Consider the following 18,767-nt stretch of genomic DNA (forward strand, 5'->3'; position numbering starts at 1 on the left):
CAATAGATGTATTCAAAGAAATAAGAACTATACAAATGACTTTTGTAATTGGTCTCAATTTTGTAGTTCTTTCATAGTACGTACATAAATCATGTAAAACATATTTACATGACCACCCCTTTTTTTTGTAGTGGACTATCTCGCTGACCTTTGCCCGTCAATGCTATCAGTGTTACAGACAAACTGATCGGATCCCACGTGTTTAACTACACTGCTGTTGTCTACTGTACTATAACATCATCATGCCGGCGCTACACACCTTGCTAGACTTCCAGTTCGAGCCTGGCGGACCCAAAAATCCACGTGAGTCTCTCTGAGTTGAGATCTTTACTCTTCTAGACGTGCTTCCTTCCGGCATGTTTTGCGTTCATTTTATCACATTTTCTTCTTCTTCTTCTTCTTGATGCTCACAGTCAAATTTGCTGACTATTATAGCATATATTATGATGTTTGGAGAGCGCAGCGCTTAATGACTCAGGTTGTGTTCCGAACCCCTCTAAACATCCTTAATTGTATCTATCTATCTACATTAAAAGTAAATGTCATACATAATAGTCCATGATCCAAAAATCGTAGTCCATATTTCGTGCCATGGTCAGTCAACATGGTCGTCAACATGGACTTTGATCTACTAGTATCAAACTGGGTCATGGATCAAACGTTCGTTGACACGATTAAAGTACAGAGATTGTTGCAAAGTCCTCTACTATTTTTCATAAATTTCCAAATGAAAAGTTTAAATCTATTGATAAACATTGGATACTACGAATACTGAGTGCTCACATTCTTTCCTTTCCTATGACCAGGAGTTCTATGTGTACCAACCAAGGCTATTAGTGACTTGGTTGTGATTTGATTTTCTTACCTAATTTGACCATTTACATGCATGTAAATTTCTGCATCAAATGTTCATTGTTGAACTGTAATGGACAGCTGCAACTTCTGTGTCAACTTTGAATCCTATCAACTAAGATGCATGTTAATTGTTATTCTGAATACTTGGGGAAAACCGTGGGAAAACTGACTCTTTTCTTCAAGTTCTGAAAGTTGGTTTAATGTTTTCCAGTTGTATTTCCTGTTTGGTCACAAAGCTGTATCTGTAAGGGGTGAAGTAGACGCCATCTCAGATTGCCTTAAGTTGTTTTTCACTAATATTTCCAGTTGGTGACCAGGCGCTGTACCGTGACCTGTGCTCCCTTGTGTCCGGGCTGGTTCAGAGTGGGAGCGCCGCGCCGCTGTCGTCGGTCTCTCTCGGAGACTCCGGCTCCCTGGACGTCTTCACAGCGGAGAACGGAAGGTGGGTTTTTATCGCTCTCAAGTCACATACTTAGAACCCCCCCCCCCCACACACACACACGCTTACTCCATCATTGTACCAATTCATATATTGAGTGCACACCTCAGTCCTGTCTATAAATTCATTAACAGCTCTGCTGTAAAATATCCGCAATGTTTTGAATTGGTATAATATTTTGCCAACTGCCTGAAAAGTGCCAAAAACAAAAACCTTTCCAATGTTCCCATTACCTTAGATGATGACAGATACTAACTCAACTGAGAGTGTATGGTATGGGAAGCATTCTAGAGACTGTTTGGTGTCTATCTGTTCCTGGAATCTATCCTACAGTTGCATCAATAATAATCTCATTTATGCTGGGAGCCACCCTATGTGTTATTTCTTGTCTGTATTACAATTTTTTTTGTGATTGCAGCCATGCGACCCTATGTGATTACTGACAGTGGCAGTAGTTGTTATTGTATAGATAAACATTTGTTTGTTTGTGTTTGCAGCCATGCCACCCTGCGTGTGTACCCACAGGGATTACTGACTGTGGATGCAGAGGTGTGGGTGGCGGAGGGTGAACAGCCTTCCATCACTGCGGAGGTGCCCAAACTCACCTATTGAAATTACAGACATTTAAGTCTAAATTTAAAGGGATGTCCCTGAAGTTCAACTGGTAGCAGCCTCACAGTTGAGCTCATGGTTCCAATTAGTAACAAATTGGGAGACCCTGGTTCAATCTTGGGAAGGGAATCTTGGTTGGGCTACACCTGTCTTTCAGTAGAGGCGTAAAAAAGGGGTGCCATGTTCGAGAATCCGGAGGTGCCTCAAGCACGTTACTAGTAAGAGGGGAAGGGCTAGCGACCCATTCCTATAAAATGTACCCTGCTACTGAAACCAGAAATATATACCCTGCCACTAGACACTATAAGGTGAACAACAACAACAAATCTAAATTTGTGAAATAAAGTCAACTTACTGATAGAAAACAAATAAACAGTACCTTAAAGAGTCTTAGAGAGCAGTTAGTAAAAGACTAGTAAGGGGCCATCACCTGCATTGTTTGAGCAGTTAACGTACATGTTTACATGTAGATCAGGTAGGAATTAACTTGAAGCCAATTAATTTTTTCACCTTTCCATCACAATTGCAGTAATGATAAAAACAACAATTTTTTTCCTTCAGCATGTTGCTTCAACCCAGCAGAAAATCAATGAGCTTCTTGGCTGCAAGAAGTCCAAAAGGTGGGTGTATGCACAATGTATTTCCTCTTTCAAGACTGTAACACAACACTGATGGGAAAAGTTGGATTAATTTGCAAGGTCATCTTTGCCTTCCACATCATCACATTTGTTGTTAAGAGTCTACATGCCCATATGTTTGTTTGTGTGATCCACATTATTCACAATACAGCTTGGCTCATAGTGGAAATTCTAGGCTGATAAATCTACTATTATTTGTGTCTGTTGCACAGGGAGGATACAAAGCCGTGTGGGTAAAAGAGTGAAGTCTGCCATGTGTGATCACTTGGTTACCCCCATGCATGGGAGTAGTGAAGTATTGTTTTTGATGTGTCTCTGTGTGTCCGTGTGTGCACAGGAATCACTTTCTTTTGTCTCCGAATTAGTAATTTAATTTGCACCAGGCCATTTTTCACTTCCAGATTCCTATTCATGCAATTAGTTTGATGGATTGACAGCAAAATTTGAAAGAACATCATGATTTGCATTGACATTTATTTGATAGGTTAACTACGTATTGGTTTGGCTTTAATACATACATGTACATTTACAGCCAATTGCAAGGCTGCCCAACTAGTGGGTAACCTAGCCATTATTAATGGCTAACCTTTGGTAAAAAATACAATCAGTATGTTACACAAGCAGCAAGTTACTCGGTTAAAAATCAAGAATCGACATCTTGACCTTTTTGTAGAATTGAAAAAACTGAGTCAGACATCTTCCCTAAATCCAGATTCCCGTTCATTAAGCGCGGGGCCCGCGTGGACCCATACGTGCCGACTGCAGACAACAAACTGATAGAGTACGACTTCGACGAGGTGGTGTATGAGGCCGACTCCCCCTATCAGAACATCAAGATAATGCACTCTCCACAGTTTGGCAACATGCTGCTACTCGACAACGATCCAAGTAAGTTTGACAACTTAGAAATGCAAGTAGAGGTGTATGAAGTGAGTGTGTGAGTGATTGAGTGAGTGTGTGAGTGAGTGAGTGAGTGAGTGAGTGAGTGAATGAGTGAGTGAGTGAAAGAATGTATGAATGAAATAACTGAATAGATGTCAATGAATGAATGAATTGAATAAATGTGTGAATAGATGAGATTAATGAATATCAATGAAAAATTTAATGAATGAATAGATGGATGAATGAAAGAATTAACAAATTACTGCATGAATGAGTGTGTTAATGAACCAAGGTTTCAATATACATTGTATACCTTACTTTTATATTCTAAATATGGATAGCTAGGTAGAAAACTTCTTTGAAACATTTTTGAAAGTGTTAAACAATTGCAGTATTGTACTAAGAAGCTGCATGAAATTCTTTGCTGGTGAAATCTTTTCACAGATCTGGCATAGACAATCTTAAAAACGGTTCTGAAAAGACAATCTTGGCAAACATAGTTTAAAAAACAAAAACAGTATGATACTAAGTATATGAAGCTGAAACTTAAAACTCAATCATCTTGCAGACTTGGCGGAGAGTGACATCGCGTACACGCGGGCAATCCTGGGGAACGGTCGGGAGGACTTCAGCGGCAAGACGGTGCTGATTCTGGGGGGCGGGGACGGAGGCATTCTGCATGAGCTGCGACAAGTCTCGCCCAAATGGGTCACCATGCTCGAGATATCCTTTCTGTTATGTTCTTCTTCTCAGTTTTAGTTGTATGTGGCTTGATGGTGCTTTTACATAGACTGACTGTGACTCAGGAGGATATATATATTATATAGAAGTTTTTAACAATGATTGTGAAGAAATACATGGAGTGTAAGCTGCATGTAAAGACATTTAGCCTTCTCTTAGTGTGATTTCTAATTAAGGTTCTACCCATGAAAAAGAGAGCTTAACAGAAATCTAAAGTACTTTACCAGTAACTTTAATTAACATTATCTTTTTAACAAACAAACCAGAAAACCAACCAACGAAGATTTTGCACAACTCCTTTGGAATAGCAGGAGATCTGTAAGTAAAAGTTGTGTAAAATGCCTTTCCCAAGGGCACAACATCGGTGGCATCAGGGGAAATCAAACCCGGGACTGCTTGGCCAAACACCCTGCCATTACGCTACACGACCCCACGATTACAGTCATTGTGCCTTTCTCCATTTATGTTAAGAAACCTTAACACTGCCCACATTGACCAGCTTGTGATCAATGCCGCCATTAAACACCTGCGGGGGATCTGTCACGACTCCATGGACCAACTCAAGGGGCACAACTATGAGGTCAGACAACAATGGGCACTGTCTTACTTCAAAGTCATTACTCACATGATGTACAAAGTGATGTACATTTTTTGCTCCAGACTAAGAGTTGAGATTTTTTTAGTTCGCCATGTGCTGTTTTCTGATGGTCTATCAGTTCTATTACTATTACAGTAACTGTACTATTTGTCTGTAGGTTAAGGTTGAAGACTGTATTCCAGATTTGATATAAGTATATATTGATATTGCACTGATACTGTACTTTAAATGTACTGTTACTGTACTATTACACTGTACTATTACTCCCTAGGTACTGGCTGAAGACTGCATCCCAATTTTGGAGAAGTACATGTATGCACTGATACTGTACTATTACTGTACTGTTACTGTACTATAACAGTTACTGTACTGTTACTGTCCTATTACTCCACAGGTACTGGTTGAAGACTGCATCCCAATATTGGAGAAGTATGCACTGATACTGTAACTGTGCTATTACTGTACTGATACTGTGCTACTACTCCACAGGTACTGGTTGAAGACTGCATCCCAATATTGGAGAAGTATGTCCGGGAGGGAACGATGTTTGACTATGTCATCAACGACCTCACAGCTATTCCCATTTCCACACAGCCAGTTGGTGAGTTTGGATTTCATAATTATCAGAATTTAAAGTTAACATTTCCTAATTCTCCTAAATGATAAACCGGATATAATCAGTATTTTGCCTACGTGAACAAAGAAAAGCTACTAACAGCACAAAATTGGTCAATTTTTGTTAGTGCTTACTAACAAAGTTTTAAATATACTTTGTCCAGTGCATTGTTTTATGCCTTGTATGAATTTGTGTAATAAATGAATCCTTTCTCTGCCCAGGTGACTCCTGGGACTTCCTGAGGAAGATTCTGGACTTCTCCATGCAGGTGTTGAAACCCAAGGGCAGGTACTACACACAGGTGAGACAATATCTGTATTGTACTACACACAGGCGGGACAATTCAGTGTGTGATTGTATTGTTCTATTGTTCTCTGATCAGTGTTTACAATATACATTTACTTGTACATTGTTTCTAATTCCTATTTATTGGGGTTGGTAAAAAGATGTGGAAGGAGAGGGTTGGGATCCACCTACTAATACTGTGCCCTAGTTATAGACACAGTGGATTAACAATCCACTGCTCCTATGGCCTCAAAAATGCTATGGGACTACCTTTTTTCCACCAGGGTAACGGTGCCAACATGGTGGACACCCGGCGGATGTACGAGGGACAGCTGGAGAAGCTGACCTTTAACCTTTGTGCATGCTCACTAGGAACTGTGTTGTTTCCAGGGTAACGGTGCCAACATGGTGGACGCCTTGCAGATGTATGAAGGACAGTTGGAAAAGCTGTCCTGTAAGGTGGAGTTCTCAAAGGAAACCGTTTGTGTTCCTTCTTACCACGAGCTGTATCCTTACTCGGCAGAAAACTATGCGTGTGTTTATTTATGTATGTATGTGTGTGTGTAATGTTTATATATATATATGTATGTGTGTGTGTGTGTCTGTGAATGTTTGTTTGTGTGTGTGTGTGTTTATGTGTGAGTGAACTATATGTGTGTGCATCTGTGTGTGCGCGTTTTGTGTACGTATGTGCGCACATGTGTGTGTAGTCACTGTGTACGTGTGTGTGTGTCTACATATATGTGTGCCATGATACATGCTCAGTGCTACCATTTTTGTTATGGGCACTGAAGGGATAGTGAAACACCATGGGTATGGAGGTCAAGTTTGCCATTATGTTGAACTATTCCTTCTTTGTTGTGCTGTAACAAATCTTAGCTGTTTACTCTCTTTCATCTTCCTTGACTCCGCTTGTTTCCAGCTGGGTGTTTTACCGTATCTGGAAAGTGGATGCAGCCAAGGAGATGCAAGCTACCAATGGGAGCTCCTAATACATCGCCAAGTATCCAATCAGAAATACCCTTACAGAAAAGTTAAACTTTCTAGTTTATATGATATGTAAAATGGTGGTAGTAGTACTTGGCAAGTTTTGTGACTAAGAATTATTGTTACTATTTTGTTGTTTTAAGGAGTGCATATATTTAGTCTGTAGATTGTCATAAAAATCTAAAGGAATTCTAAGGAATGTTTTCAGAATCTTATAAAGTGTGTGTAGTTAGTGCACAATGTACCTCATTTAATATAATGATTGATGTTACATGTATGTACATTTATCAATGAATATTATTATATAATAATTCCATTACATATAAGCCTGCAAGCCTCACCTGTCTATAATGACCGCTCAAGGGCCTTGAAAAAAACTGGTCACTGTAGACAGGTGGTCGACTTGTGTCAATGGGGAAATTTATCTAAGGCCACACCAATTTATTTTCTTGGTTAACGGAATAAATAAAAAAATTTCTTAAATGCTAGATTGAAAAAACAACATGAAAACGTATAGAATCTCAGAGGAAAGTTTTTACTTTGGTGCACACAGTTTCAGGGAGTGAACTGGGTCAGGTGCAAGTTTTCACCCCAGCCTTCTGTTTTCATGATTTTTTTTGCTAAAATTAAAAATCCGTTGACCAAGAAATTAAATTGGTGTGGCCTAAGGGACCACTACATATGGCCACATTGGACAGGTGGTTTTAATGAAGGGGTAGATGAAATAAGTACCAGACATGTGTCACCATTAATGAATTGTTTTTAATTAACTTTCAAAACTCAGCAGACTGTGATTATTATATTCTTCCATACTGTTTTACTGTTTGTATCAAGACCACAGCATTTTTTTTTTCTTGAGAGTTTTAACATTTAGTATACTATGTATACGATGTAATTGTTGGCCAGGGCTGTCTCAAGGACCCGTCCCTCCATCTATCCTGTGACATAGATTTGCTTGTTGGAACGGACAAAAATGTCAACCCATCCATCAAAAAATCTGTACTTCAATGTATTTTTGTAAGCTTAAAATGACAGATTTTACAACAAAAATTAACAACATGGACTTCCAAAGATTGAGTGGGATAGAAGACATTTTAAGCTGGAGACAGCCCTAGCCTGCCCTTTATGACAGGCAATTTAGCTTTAGTACATTCTATCGGTTGCTTTCCGGCCAAAATTTTGTATGAAGGGTCCCTTTAGTGGGTGTACAAGTACATATCATGAATGAAAATCTTGCTTATCAGTCAATGCAGAAAATACAAACAAAAGTTGAGCCTATTTAGGAAGGCTATCATAACACGCTACAGTGTAAGGCTTCACATGTACATGTTTTGTCACTGTGACAGTATGGTAGCTGTGAACATGAAATCTCTCTGTGCCAGTCTGAATAAACAAAAAATTACATGTTTGTGTGTTGCCTATTTCTTCTTCATATATGAGTCACACTAATGAGTTTGAACTCTCAGAATCTAAGCACAACTTTAAATTCATGTTAAATACTATGTATACAAGGGATATACGTATACAAACCTTCAGAGGTTTGATATAAACCTGTTTTCCCCCTGGCCAGTTCTTCTCTTAGTCAGACGAAAGATAGCGGATGTTGTCTGAAACATCTGTTTCAAAATTTTATCCAGTTGCTTGTCATTTGGGTTGGGTGTAACCTAGATCCAGGTCCCTTTAATGATTTGGCCTCAGATCCCTTTTATAGTTTGGTTTAATTGGCTGCATCATATGAGCTAAATTCAGATCCCTTGGCTTCACATTTAGTTATTGAGTTTAAGCTATTGTCCAGATCCCTTTATTTGTTTGGTGTAAATTTGATCCAGATCCTTTGGTGATCTGGCCTTACATGTATTTTGATCTCTTTATTAATTGAAATTAATCATTGGGTATATCTGATCCAAAACTCTAGTTAATTGGTGTAAGGTAGGTTCAGATTCCTTTAGATCCAGATCCTTTTAGTTATTTGGTGTAAGTTTGATACAGATCCCTTTAATGATTTGGCCTCAGATCCCTTTCATCTTCTTTTTTTGTTTGATTGGCTGTATCATATAGCATAAATTCAGATCCCTTCACATTCAGTTATTGGGTGTAAGCTAGATCCAGATTTCTCTAGATCCAGATCCTTTCAGTCGTTTGGTGTAAGTTTGATCCAGATCCCGTCCTTTGCCCGCAGAATGAGCTGCTGCACGAAGAACGGCGCAGGTTTGGTCTCGTCGAGCTCCAGACGGAACCGCTGCAGGATCAGCGCCACCGCCACCTTCATCTCGTTCATCGCAAAATTCTGTCCAATGCAGTTCCTAGATAGAAAACAAGAAAAGAAGTGTTAAAAGGGTACACAAAGGTACAGGTACGCATAGTGGTGTGGATCTAAACCCGAGTTTAGGTTTAGGTTCGGACTCGAGTCCAGAGGTTTAGGTTCAGGTCCGGACTTGAAAGTCCGGACCTGAACAATAATTTTGGAATATTTTTTCGTGTTACATGTAAAATTGCATATTGGCAGATATTTTACACGTAATTTGAAAACTATATATACGGAATTATATACAGTCAGTAATTAACACAAAAGTTCAGTTATAAACACAAAAACAGCAATGTTTTATTATTTTTCTAGTGCAAATTTCACGATTTAAGGAAGGTTTGAGATGGTTTAAAACAAAAAGGAGTGTATGAGTGAGAGAATTTTTTTTCAAGTCCGGACTTGTTTCCAGACGTTTAGGTTTTTTTGGACTTGAACCTAAACGTTTTACAAGTCTGGAACCGGTCCGGCCGGACCGATCCGCACCACTAGGTACGCACAAATCTGAACAAGTTTGATTCCTTTTAACTGTCCAAATGGTCAATTGAAATTGGATCAGCAGCACCGCCACTTTCGTTTCGTTCACTGCAAAATTCTGCCCAATGCAGTTCCTAGCATCAGAAACAAAAATCAAAGTTGTCTGAAGACAGGCAAAATGTGTCGCACAGGGATATTGAACTCGGAGATTGGAGGATGAATCTAAAAATTAAAAGGGGGACTAGCTCCCCGTACTGACCGTTCTGGTCCATACCTTTTAGCAAACTTATTTATATTCAGGTATATTAGGGCATGGGGTTTTTGCACTGGCGGGCCTGGGTTCAATTCCTTATGTCATGTCCTGACGCAATTTCCTTGTACATAGGCCAATACATATGTACCTCTATTCTAAAAAGAAATCAATAAATCTCTGACGCAAACAATTGATGTTTCCTGTGTATCATGTAATATACTTCCATATATGTATTCTGTATTATTCTTATGGGATACCGTAGTGTTTAGACTTAAGTTTTGTAGAATCAATTAGTATTGTTAATAAGCAAAGACATATATGTCTTGACATTTTGTACTACGAACTTGCCATACATTGTACCCATTACATTTGTTGTGCAATAAACTTTGATTTGATTTGATTTTGGTTTGATTCCCAGGAGCCAGGAGACTGTTCTACTCGCCTTGTGCATTACAGTTAAGAGGCACAAAAAATCTGAACAAATTAGGCTCTCTTCAACTGTCTGGTGCAGTTTCTAAAGGTCTAGCTTCAGACTTTGAGTAACATTATAATAAAAGACATTGAGTGAGTGTGCTTTAACACCACAAAAACAATGTAGGGGCTACTGTGCAATCTTCTAAGTTAGCAGATGACATAAAGTTATAGTTGTCAAGATCTAAATCACACAAAAAAAGAATTCAGTCTAGAGTTACAATAATTAGTACTAAGTGATAATGTACCTCGGTCCTGCAGAGAATGGGACGAAGGCATGGTGGTGTCTGTCTTTGGATCTCTCCGGTGAGAAGCGAAGTGGATCATAGACCTGGAAATGTAGAAAGAATGCTGGAATTTCAGCCTGCATCATTTCAATTAACATGTAAAGGGTGACATGAGCCCAGTGCCCAGTTCCTATAACTATTGAATAAACCACACAATTTAATATTTCTCATGAATATTATACTGTCAAATTTACATTTGTAAATCCTTCTGTATGGAGTTGGTGATTCACTACAAATCACCCGGATGGAGGCCTGGCGAACCTCCGTCTCGTATCAGCCTTACAGTGATTTACACCATTTACCCGGACGGGAGACCTTGCGCATCCCCGTCTTGTATGATAGCCAACGAAAGGGTAAGTCACCCGTAAAAAGGGCGGTACAACCCTAAGCAAGGGGCCAGTTCTGGCCTGTGCATGTACTACAGTAAGTGTAACAGTACTACTATACTTTAAAATTGTCAGCTATCATGTAATTGCCTGATGCTTTAGGTCTGTGTGATACTGCTCACCTCAGGGTCTGACCAGATAAGAGGGTTGTGATGTGAGTATATGGCCCCAGCTGTCACCAGGGAACCTAGGAATAGATAGATAAGACATTGAATGTTGACCCACGAACAGACAACTACAGAATGTATCTCAAAAGAACATATTCTGTCGGCCAAAGAAATTACAGGTAGAAACATCAAGATTAACAGGAAATATCAGATTGGCAATCAGCTATTTAGTATAAGCTATGATTGTATTTTCATTTTCAAGAATCTCTGATGTAGAAGTAAAGAAGCCTTTAAGTTAGTATAATCACAAAGAAAGTCTTAGAGTAATCAGAAATACTGCTACCTAGTAGACAAGTACATTTTACTAAAAAGCTGATGATATTGTCTTTTCTATGGGTTCCCATTGTCAAAAACAGCTGCAATAAGATATCTTTCTCATCATATGAAGCTCATCAGTGGGAATGCTGTATTTTTGTTTTTTACCTTCAGGCAGGGTTTTCCCGTCTGGGAAAGTCAGCGTCTTGGTGATTTGTCGAGAGTACGAGGGGACTGGTGGCCTGATCCTCAGACTCTCCTTGATACACATGGTGGTGAAGGGGAGCTGACTCAAGTCTTCCCTGGAGATAAGTAAGACAGGAAGTACATTCTTAAGACATAATTGTCCTCTCTTAAGACATGAGTGTCTTGGTGAGACATCGAGAGTACGAGGGGACTGGTGGCCTGATCCTCAGACTCTCCTTGATACACATGGTGGTGAAGGGGAGCTGACTCAAGTCTTCCCTGGAGATAAATAAAACAAGAAGTACATTCTAAGACATAATTGTCCTCTCTTAAGACATGAGTGTCTTGGTGAGACATCGAGAGTACGAGGGGACTGGTGGCCTGATCCTCAAACTCTCCTTAAAACACATGGTGGTGAAGGGGAGCTGACTCAAGTCTTCCCTGGGGATGAATAAGACAAGAACTGTACCTTGATTGTCATCTTACGAGTCAATTAGACATGAGTGTCTTTGTGAGATGTCGTGAAAAAGTGGGGACTGGTGGTCTAATCCTTTATTAAGGCCCTCCAGTACTCAAAATGTTGCGATAAAAATCCCATGACAGACCGTGCCTTTGCGCCACTAGGCACTACAAGGGCTCAACACATGAACATGGACTAATTTATTTGGCAAGGGGGTGTTTTGAGCTTAGCCTTTAGCACACTGAAGGCTACCCATAACCAATTTGCTACAGAGTTAAGCAGCTTACTTTCTGTAATATAACGTTCCTACCATGTCATCTCCGTGCGCCCCTGCAGCAATGTTCCCCCCTCCCTCCTGCACCTTTCCTGGTACTCCGGATGTTTGGCCAGGTAGTACAGGGTCCAGGAGATCCCGCTGGCCGTGGTGTCGTGACCCTCGAACAGGAACGTGTCCACCTCGTCTCGGATCTCAGCGTCCGTCAGACCGGTGCCGTCCTCATCCTGGTAAAATAGTTCAAAAAGCGACGTTTAGGGTTCTCAGAGAGTCAGACGCAAGTTGCCACCTTCTATTTTTGTATTGTCTCATCAGTAAAATTTTACATCAGAGAACCAAAGAGATGATTTAATATGGCCTTAGGTTGAAAAAATGATAATTTTCCCATATCTGATTCAGTATATGGAACCTGTGTAATAGAAACTAAATTATATCACATTAAAGAACATTTAATGCCATCAAATGTGAACTCTAGACCATACATGTACCTTGGCTTGAAGAAGGATGTCCAGAAAATCTAGGTATTTCTTCCTTTTTTTCGTGTTGTCTTCTTTGGCCTCGCCATCTTGAAGTGCCTTCTTCCGTTCCCGGATAAGGTGTTCAGATATCCTGTGTACGATGTCGCACTGTTGGCGGAACCTAGATAGAAACAAACACCACAGAGATGCATGTGAGGTGACAAGGTGGTCTTGTTGACTGGAATCTGAAAGTTCTGGGTTGGATTCCCAGCTGGCCGTAATGTAGGGTTGGGAATTTCCCGAGCAGCCCTCGTAACCCCTGCTTCTCCTAATGGGTCAGTGAAGTCATGCTTGTGTTGAGCATTGATGTTTCTGGCCTAGGGTGAAGAGATGCTGCTTCAGTAAGAATTAGTTCAGTGCTTCGATGAGTGGCCCCCTATGGCCTTGCACTGAGCGAGTTCGTTAAAAAAAATACACATGTATTAAAAAATGGCATGTGCTTTATAGGAAAGGCACTTCACATCAATTTCCTTACTCCACTCAGGACAGGTGAAAATGAGTATCTCGCTTTGGTTATGGATGTCCTTTCCAATGGAACCCACCACACTTATAGAAAAAAAGGGGAGGACAATCCTGCTATGATAATTCATTAATACAAATCTTTAGTGAAAAAAAGGGATTTTTCCACGATATTTCAATGTTTATTATGAAAGTGTTAGTTCCTGTTGGTACTGACCTACGCCCACTGGGGCTGAGGTAGTAGATGAAGTCGAAGTGGTAGGGAAAGAACTGGATACGCTCAATGACGAGACGGGACAACTCGAAAACAGCTTTGATGTAAGGAGTCGACTGTCTGTTGGCAAACAATCACAATTTACTGATATTAATAATTATATATTATACATATCATATGATATTATCACTTGTCATAAGCCACTCTCTCACAATGTGAGTAGAACCATTTAGAAAGATCATCAATTCCTTTTAATATTACGAGTACTATTTATTTTAATATTACTATTTTGGAATAAGAAATATTTTGACATTATATAAGACTAATTTTCCAGGGTTAAAATATTTGACCAAAACATTCATATAACACAACATAACATAATACATTCAAATCAAACATGTACATACAACTATGTACCTACATTTAGTAAGAACGGAGATTGCTCAGGCAAAAGCAAATAAACTCCAACGCCAATAAACAAATTAATACAAATACAGTAAACAGCTCATAATCACTCTTACACTGTTATAACAACACCAGGAGTGTAACAACACGCATCAAGTCGTTTACTGGCTATTTGCCAGGAAATTTTAAAAAACAAAGTTGTTTACCGACCCGTCTGTTTGACAGTTACTATGGTAACCGAGGCTGCACTTCAGCATGCTGTCTAACGTCAGCAGACTCACATGGTCAAACAGTTCCACAGAGGATTCGTCAGGAACCCTGCTCCAATTATCCTGTTCAACACAAATAGTTACTGACATGTGTGTTTGTCTGTGTGTCTGTCTTAGTGTGTGTGTGTGTGTGCCTGTGTGTTGGGCCCCCTGGTATGTCGCCTTGGTACTGAAGCAGAACGTTTTTGTATCGTTTGTCCTGGACGTACTATGGTCTAGATTTTTTGGTGGCAGATAGTTTGTTGTATTACAAAAAACCTTGAATTTACCCTGGAAATCATCACATACAGTCAAACCTGCCCAAGAAGACGACTCTTCTGTGTGGACAGGTGGTCACTATGGACAGGATTATTAATAATTAACAACTATTACTTTGTACTCACAATCAGCACATTTGTTGACTCCGAGAACAGCTTTACGTAGGGCTTGAGAATCTCAAAGTGAAAGGCAGCCGTAAGCAGTCGACGGTTCCGGTGCCACTTGCTTCCTTTACTGGTTAGCAGTCCATCCCCTGCAGAAATTTCACAATTTGATAGTGTCATGATTACTTCCTCTTCAAGTACGATCTCTCTCTCTCTCTATCCAATTTAACGTCTTTTGTTCCCCATTATATGGGGGTTGAACGTGCTTGTACATGGATGGGGGAGCCCCAGAACTCCTCAGCAAGTGCAAGTCTTTTTTGTAGCAAGAGTTTTTACGGCTGGATGGTCCATGTAAAGCATCGTACACAAGGAAAAGTTGGAGATTTTATTGGTGGAGCGTTCAACAAGACTTTAGTGTTTTCCAATACGGAAAACACTTCAAAAGTCAATCATGTTGCATTTAATACATTTTTCAATACTGCATAACATTTCTTATCTAATGTGGTATAGACAAAAGTGAAAAAAAAAGTTATACAAGTATGCCAAGCAGATAATGCCTTAGAAAACAGACCATGTTTCAGTATCTAACAATGGAAGCGTGCAGCGACAGACTCACCGAGCCACGGATGGAGGAACCTGTAACTCATGCTCTTCGGCTCTGCAAAAAAGAGCAAGGATTTTTTTTCTCAGTATACATTTGAAATGGAATGTTTAGCTGTCCGTAGAAAGACTTGAGTTGAAAGAAAAAAAAATTATTTTACAGTCTGTAAAAATGCACAAAAAGCCTTTTACGATACATACATAGTATAGCCTACAGGTTTGGTGCAAGCAAACAGTATACTAGGTACAATGTAGTATACCTACATTGCAACATCGTACAAGATAACTCTGCCAGGTCATATATTTGTGTCACCCTGAAAAACTGCATCTGATTATAAGAGATCTCCAATGCAATGTCACCACATCATAATATACACTCCTATCTTGACTAGAGATCTCTCGAAAACACTGTTTTTGAAAGTGAAGGAACATATTACAAAATGCTGCATTATACCAGGGAACGTTACACTGGACGTATTGGACATCTTTAGACTCATTTTCAAATATCAAACACTAGTTTATCTTGAAAGTCTTATCACCAAGAAACTTTTATAGTCGTGCCTGTCACTATTAATTCTCTATGATTCATATTGGTCTAATAAAACAAAACATCAACTGGACAGGATCAGGTCCAGGTTCAGGTCCGGACCTGAACCTAAATCTCTGGACCTAAACTTGGACTTGGACCTTATTAAGCCGAACCGTTTGGCACCCAATTCCCTATTGGTTGCACAGTTACTAGTAGGCAGCAGGGAGAAGGTTGATATAGACAATCTTTATTGACACAACAAAAGTACAGTGACTCTCGTACGGTCTACTCAACCTATACATAAATACATACATACAGGCCAACAAACAAATAAGTGCATGGATAAGGTTTATGTACAATACTATGTAAACAGCCGGAAACGTGAAGAGACATAAAAAGAGCCAACAAAGATATAGAATCTAACCTGCAGTGCCCAGTATAGTCTTGACAGTCTCAGGATGGACACAGTGGTTGAACACATTAAACGGGCCAACCCAGAAGGGTATGATGGGGGAACAGTACTCCTTTATCCATGCCATCCTGACATGGAAGCCTTGCTCATTGGTAGGTGTTGCCTAAAACAAAATCATGGACATCATTTATGATTAGTCAGTTACAATGTGCCAAAAGGTGAGAATATCTGGTGTCCTCAAACTAAATTTTTTCTTTTATAGCCGAATGCAGTGTTTGAATTTTCCACAGCAGCACAAGCTTTGCACGTTTGAATTATAGTTTCCATAGTCATATATGCAAGTTAATACCTTCAGCCCTTGTTGGGCATGAAGATGCAATAAACTTCATTGTCAATCCCAATGTCAATTTTTTTATGGAAGTACCAAAAAAACGGAAGCACAAAAATCAGTACAAGCCCACGTGCTACCATAAAATACACAGTCCAGAAAACTCATATGAAAAATTAGCGCAGGTCAGGTATAGATTCGATGAACTAGAACTAGATATTGTAATTCTTGTTTCCTTCACTGTAACTTTATGTTCACTGTTTTCACTGTCACCTCTGAACCACTCAGTAATTCACAGTGAAGTTAAAGTTCAGTGAAAATGTCCATTTTCCTCACACTGTCACTTATCTACCGTGAAGATAAAGTGAATTACAGTATGCAATAGACATTGAAGTAAACCTCATAATTAGGCTGAGGTAATCTCCAAGCAGATCTCCACGGTGCACCCAAATCGTATATTCTAGCCAGAGAAGCTCCAGTCTGCACCGTAGGCATGAGGCGGAGCAGAGACAACTTTCTCAAAAGGTTGCCCCTCCTCGTGCCGGTTAATAACCTTATTCAGTTGCGTCTTGGTGCAGATCCTACGGTACGGACTGGAACTTACCTGGCTGACTGGGCTTCTCTGGCTAGCATATACGATTTTCGGTGCACCGTGTAGATCTGCTTTGAGATTAGGACTGAGGTGGAACATGGGTACCTTCAAATGGCCGAACAGCCAGTGTTTGGGCAGGTTTGGAAACTGCTTCAGGGCGTTCCTCGTCTTCACCTGCCACAAGACGAACCCTACAAGCCTCATCGACAGGTGAACAACAAAGACAGCAAGGCAGGTGTATGCTGCCAGGTGCACCCAGGTGGCACCAGGTGGCAGGTAGGCTGACAGGTGCTGGAACATCTTTGATGTTTGTGGACCATCCATGCCTGCAGTTTAAGTATCTATGAAAAAATGCAGTATGTTTTAATTGTTTCCCTTTGCAATGCCCCACAATTAATAAATGGTAAACTTACAAAGATTAAATTACTAAATCATGATATAACAAAAAGTCAATTCTATTTCAGAAATCACTAATAGAGGAAAGTCCTCGATGAGCAAACTTCAACTTCAACTTATACTACCCCCAGATAACCCCGCGAGGGGCAAAGTAGGGGGGGAGGAGGTCCCAGGCTAAGGCGGGCAGGCCTCCAGCCTGGCGCGGAAAGACTCAACGGTGGGAGCCGTAACAACCGCGCCAGGCAGGGCGTTCCACTCGGGTATGGTGCGGGGGAAGTATGAGTATTTGTAGGAGTCTGTTCGGGCGTAGAGTGGTTGAAATTTGAGCGTGTGGCTTCCCCGGGTGCGCCCCTGGGCTGGTTTCAGTAGACTATCTGTATTAATATTGATATGGTTATTAACTAGCTTATAGAGAAAGGTGAGGCGGGCGTTCCTCCTCCTTTCAGAGAGAAGGGTCCACTGCAGGTCATTGAGCATTTGTGTCACGCTGCTAGTCTGCCGGTAGTCATTCAGAGTCACTCGGGCGGCCCTGTGCTGGACGGCCTCCACCGCCTGTATCCCTTTGGTGGTGTACGGGTCCCAGACGGTGGCACTATATTCCAAGTGGGGCCGCACCAGCGCTTTGTAACAAGTGGCCTTGACCCTAGATGGACAATGGGTCAAATTGCGCCGAATGACCCCTAGTACCCTGCCGGCTTTGCTAGTGGCGTAGTTGATATGGGTGTCCCACCGCAGATCGTCGGACAGTTGTACTCCAAGATAGGGGTGGGACTTGACACCGGTGAGGGCTTCTCCACTTAGGGAGTACTGGGTTAGAATGTTTTCATTATTTGGTACAGAAGCAATCTAATCACTGGCTCCCATTAACAAATGGAGAGGGGTGATGAATAAATACTTTGTACTAATTTGTCATTACTAGTATTTTGTTTATATACTAGTAGTATATAGGTTGAATGACCGAGCGGGCATTGCACATTGTCTCACGGTCAACTTACACGCCGGAATGAGCAGTTAGCTGGGCACTACATGGGGGTTTTCTCTATACCGGATGTGCGTTTCCGGGTCAAGAATGTGTGCCGCAACTGCCTGTTTTGGGACAGAAATCCGCATCAACTTTTTTTTCATATTTCAGGTGTAGGTACCTTTAGAAAAGGTGAATACACCTGGACATAAATTATGCTAATGAGTCCATCATTTGCATAGTTTAATGGAAACTTATATTTCTCTTACGGTAAATGCTACGGATGTCATATTTGAGGTGAAGGTACATTTAGGAAAGGTGAATACACCTAGACATAAATTATGCTAATGCTGACCTCATTTGCATAATTTATGCAGAAACGTGTATTTCCCTTACGTTAAATACTACGGATGCCATATTTGAGGCGTAGGTAACTTTAGGAAAGGTGAATACACCTGGACATGGATTATGCTAATGTGACCACATTTGCATAATTTATGCAGAAACGTGTATTTCCCTTATGGTAAATGCTACGGATGTCATATTTGAGG

The 18,767-nt window shown here is 40.4% G+C and overlaps 2 protein-coding genes across 3 annotated transcripts in view; one reads left to right on the forward strand and one right to left on the reverse strand.

Annotated features, from left to right (window-relative positions):
• The first annotated feature begins 138 nt into the window (after nt 1-138).
• On the forward strand, nt 139-8,057 carry LOC136430337 (spermine synthase-like). The gene is made up of 11 exons (XM_066420851.1): nt 139-303; nt 1,162-1,297; nt 1,792-1,885; nt 2,468-2,526; nt 3,257-3,432; nt 3,995-4,149; nt 4,658-4,747; nt 5,255-5,366; nt 5,603-5,682; nt 6,057-6,172; nt 6,589-8,057. Exons 1-11 carry the CDS (start codon nt 243-245, stop codon nt 6,656-6,658), a joined length of 1,149 nt encoding a protein of 382 aa, XP_066276948.1. The 5' UTR covers nt 139-242; the 3' UTR covers nt 6,659-8,057.
• Nucleotides 7,396-18,767, reverse strand: part of LOC136430299 (cytochrome P450 4F2-like) — a 32,293-nt gene continuing 20,921 nt past the window's right edge. The window contains exons 3-13 of one of the 2 annotated variants that reach the window (XM_066420825.1): nt 15,952-16,102; nt 15,015-15,056; nt 14,420-14,547; nt 13,978-14,099; nt 13,366-13,482; nt 12,660-12,810; nt 12,208-12,398; nt 11,420-11,553; nt 10,952-11,016; nt 10,405-10,487; nt 7,396-8,956 (exon numbers count right to left, since the gene is read on the reverse strand). In XM_066420825.1, the coding sequence (XP_066276922.1) occupies nt 8,785-8,956; nt 10,405-10,487; nt 10,952-11,016; nt 11,420-11,553; nt 12,208-12,398; nt 12,660-12,810; nt 13,366-13,482; nt 13,978-14,099; nt 14,420-14,547; nt 15,015-15,056; nt 15,952-16,102 (1,356 nt within the window). In that variant the 3' untranslated portion in view covers nt 7,396-8,784. The remainder of the gene's footprint in view (nt 8,957-10,404; nt 10,488-10,951; nt 11,017-11,419; nt 11,554-12,207; nt 12,399-12,659; nt 12,811-13,365; nt 13,483-13,977; nt 14,100-14,419; nt 14,548-15,014; nt 15,057-15,951; nt 16,103-18,767) is intronic. The other variant, XM_066420794.1, reaches the window with a different exon arrangement.

Source organism: Branchiostoma lanceolatum, chromosome 1, assembly GCF_035083965.1.
Source record: "Branchiostoma lanceolatum isolate klBraLanc5 chromosome 1, klBraLanc5.hap2, whole genome shotgun sequence".
Lineage (NCBI taxonomy): Eukaryota > Metazoa > Chordata > Leptocardii > Amphioxiformes > Branchiostomatidae > Branchiostoma > Branchiostoma lanceolatum.

Coding starts and splice junctions, on each gene's coding strand:
- LOC136430337 (XM_066420851.1), top strand. CDS start 243: ATGCCGGCGCTACACACCTTGCTAGACTTCCAGTTCGAGCCTGGCGGA. Junction 4,150..4,657: donor AATGGGTCACCATGCTCGAG/ATATCCTTTCTG, acceptor AACACTGCCCAC/ATTGACCAGCTTGTGATCAA. Junction 5,683..6,056: donor AGGGCAGGTACTACACACAG/GTGAGACAATAT, acceptor TGTTGTTTCCAG/GGTAACGGTGCCAACATGGT.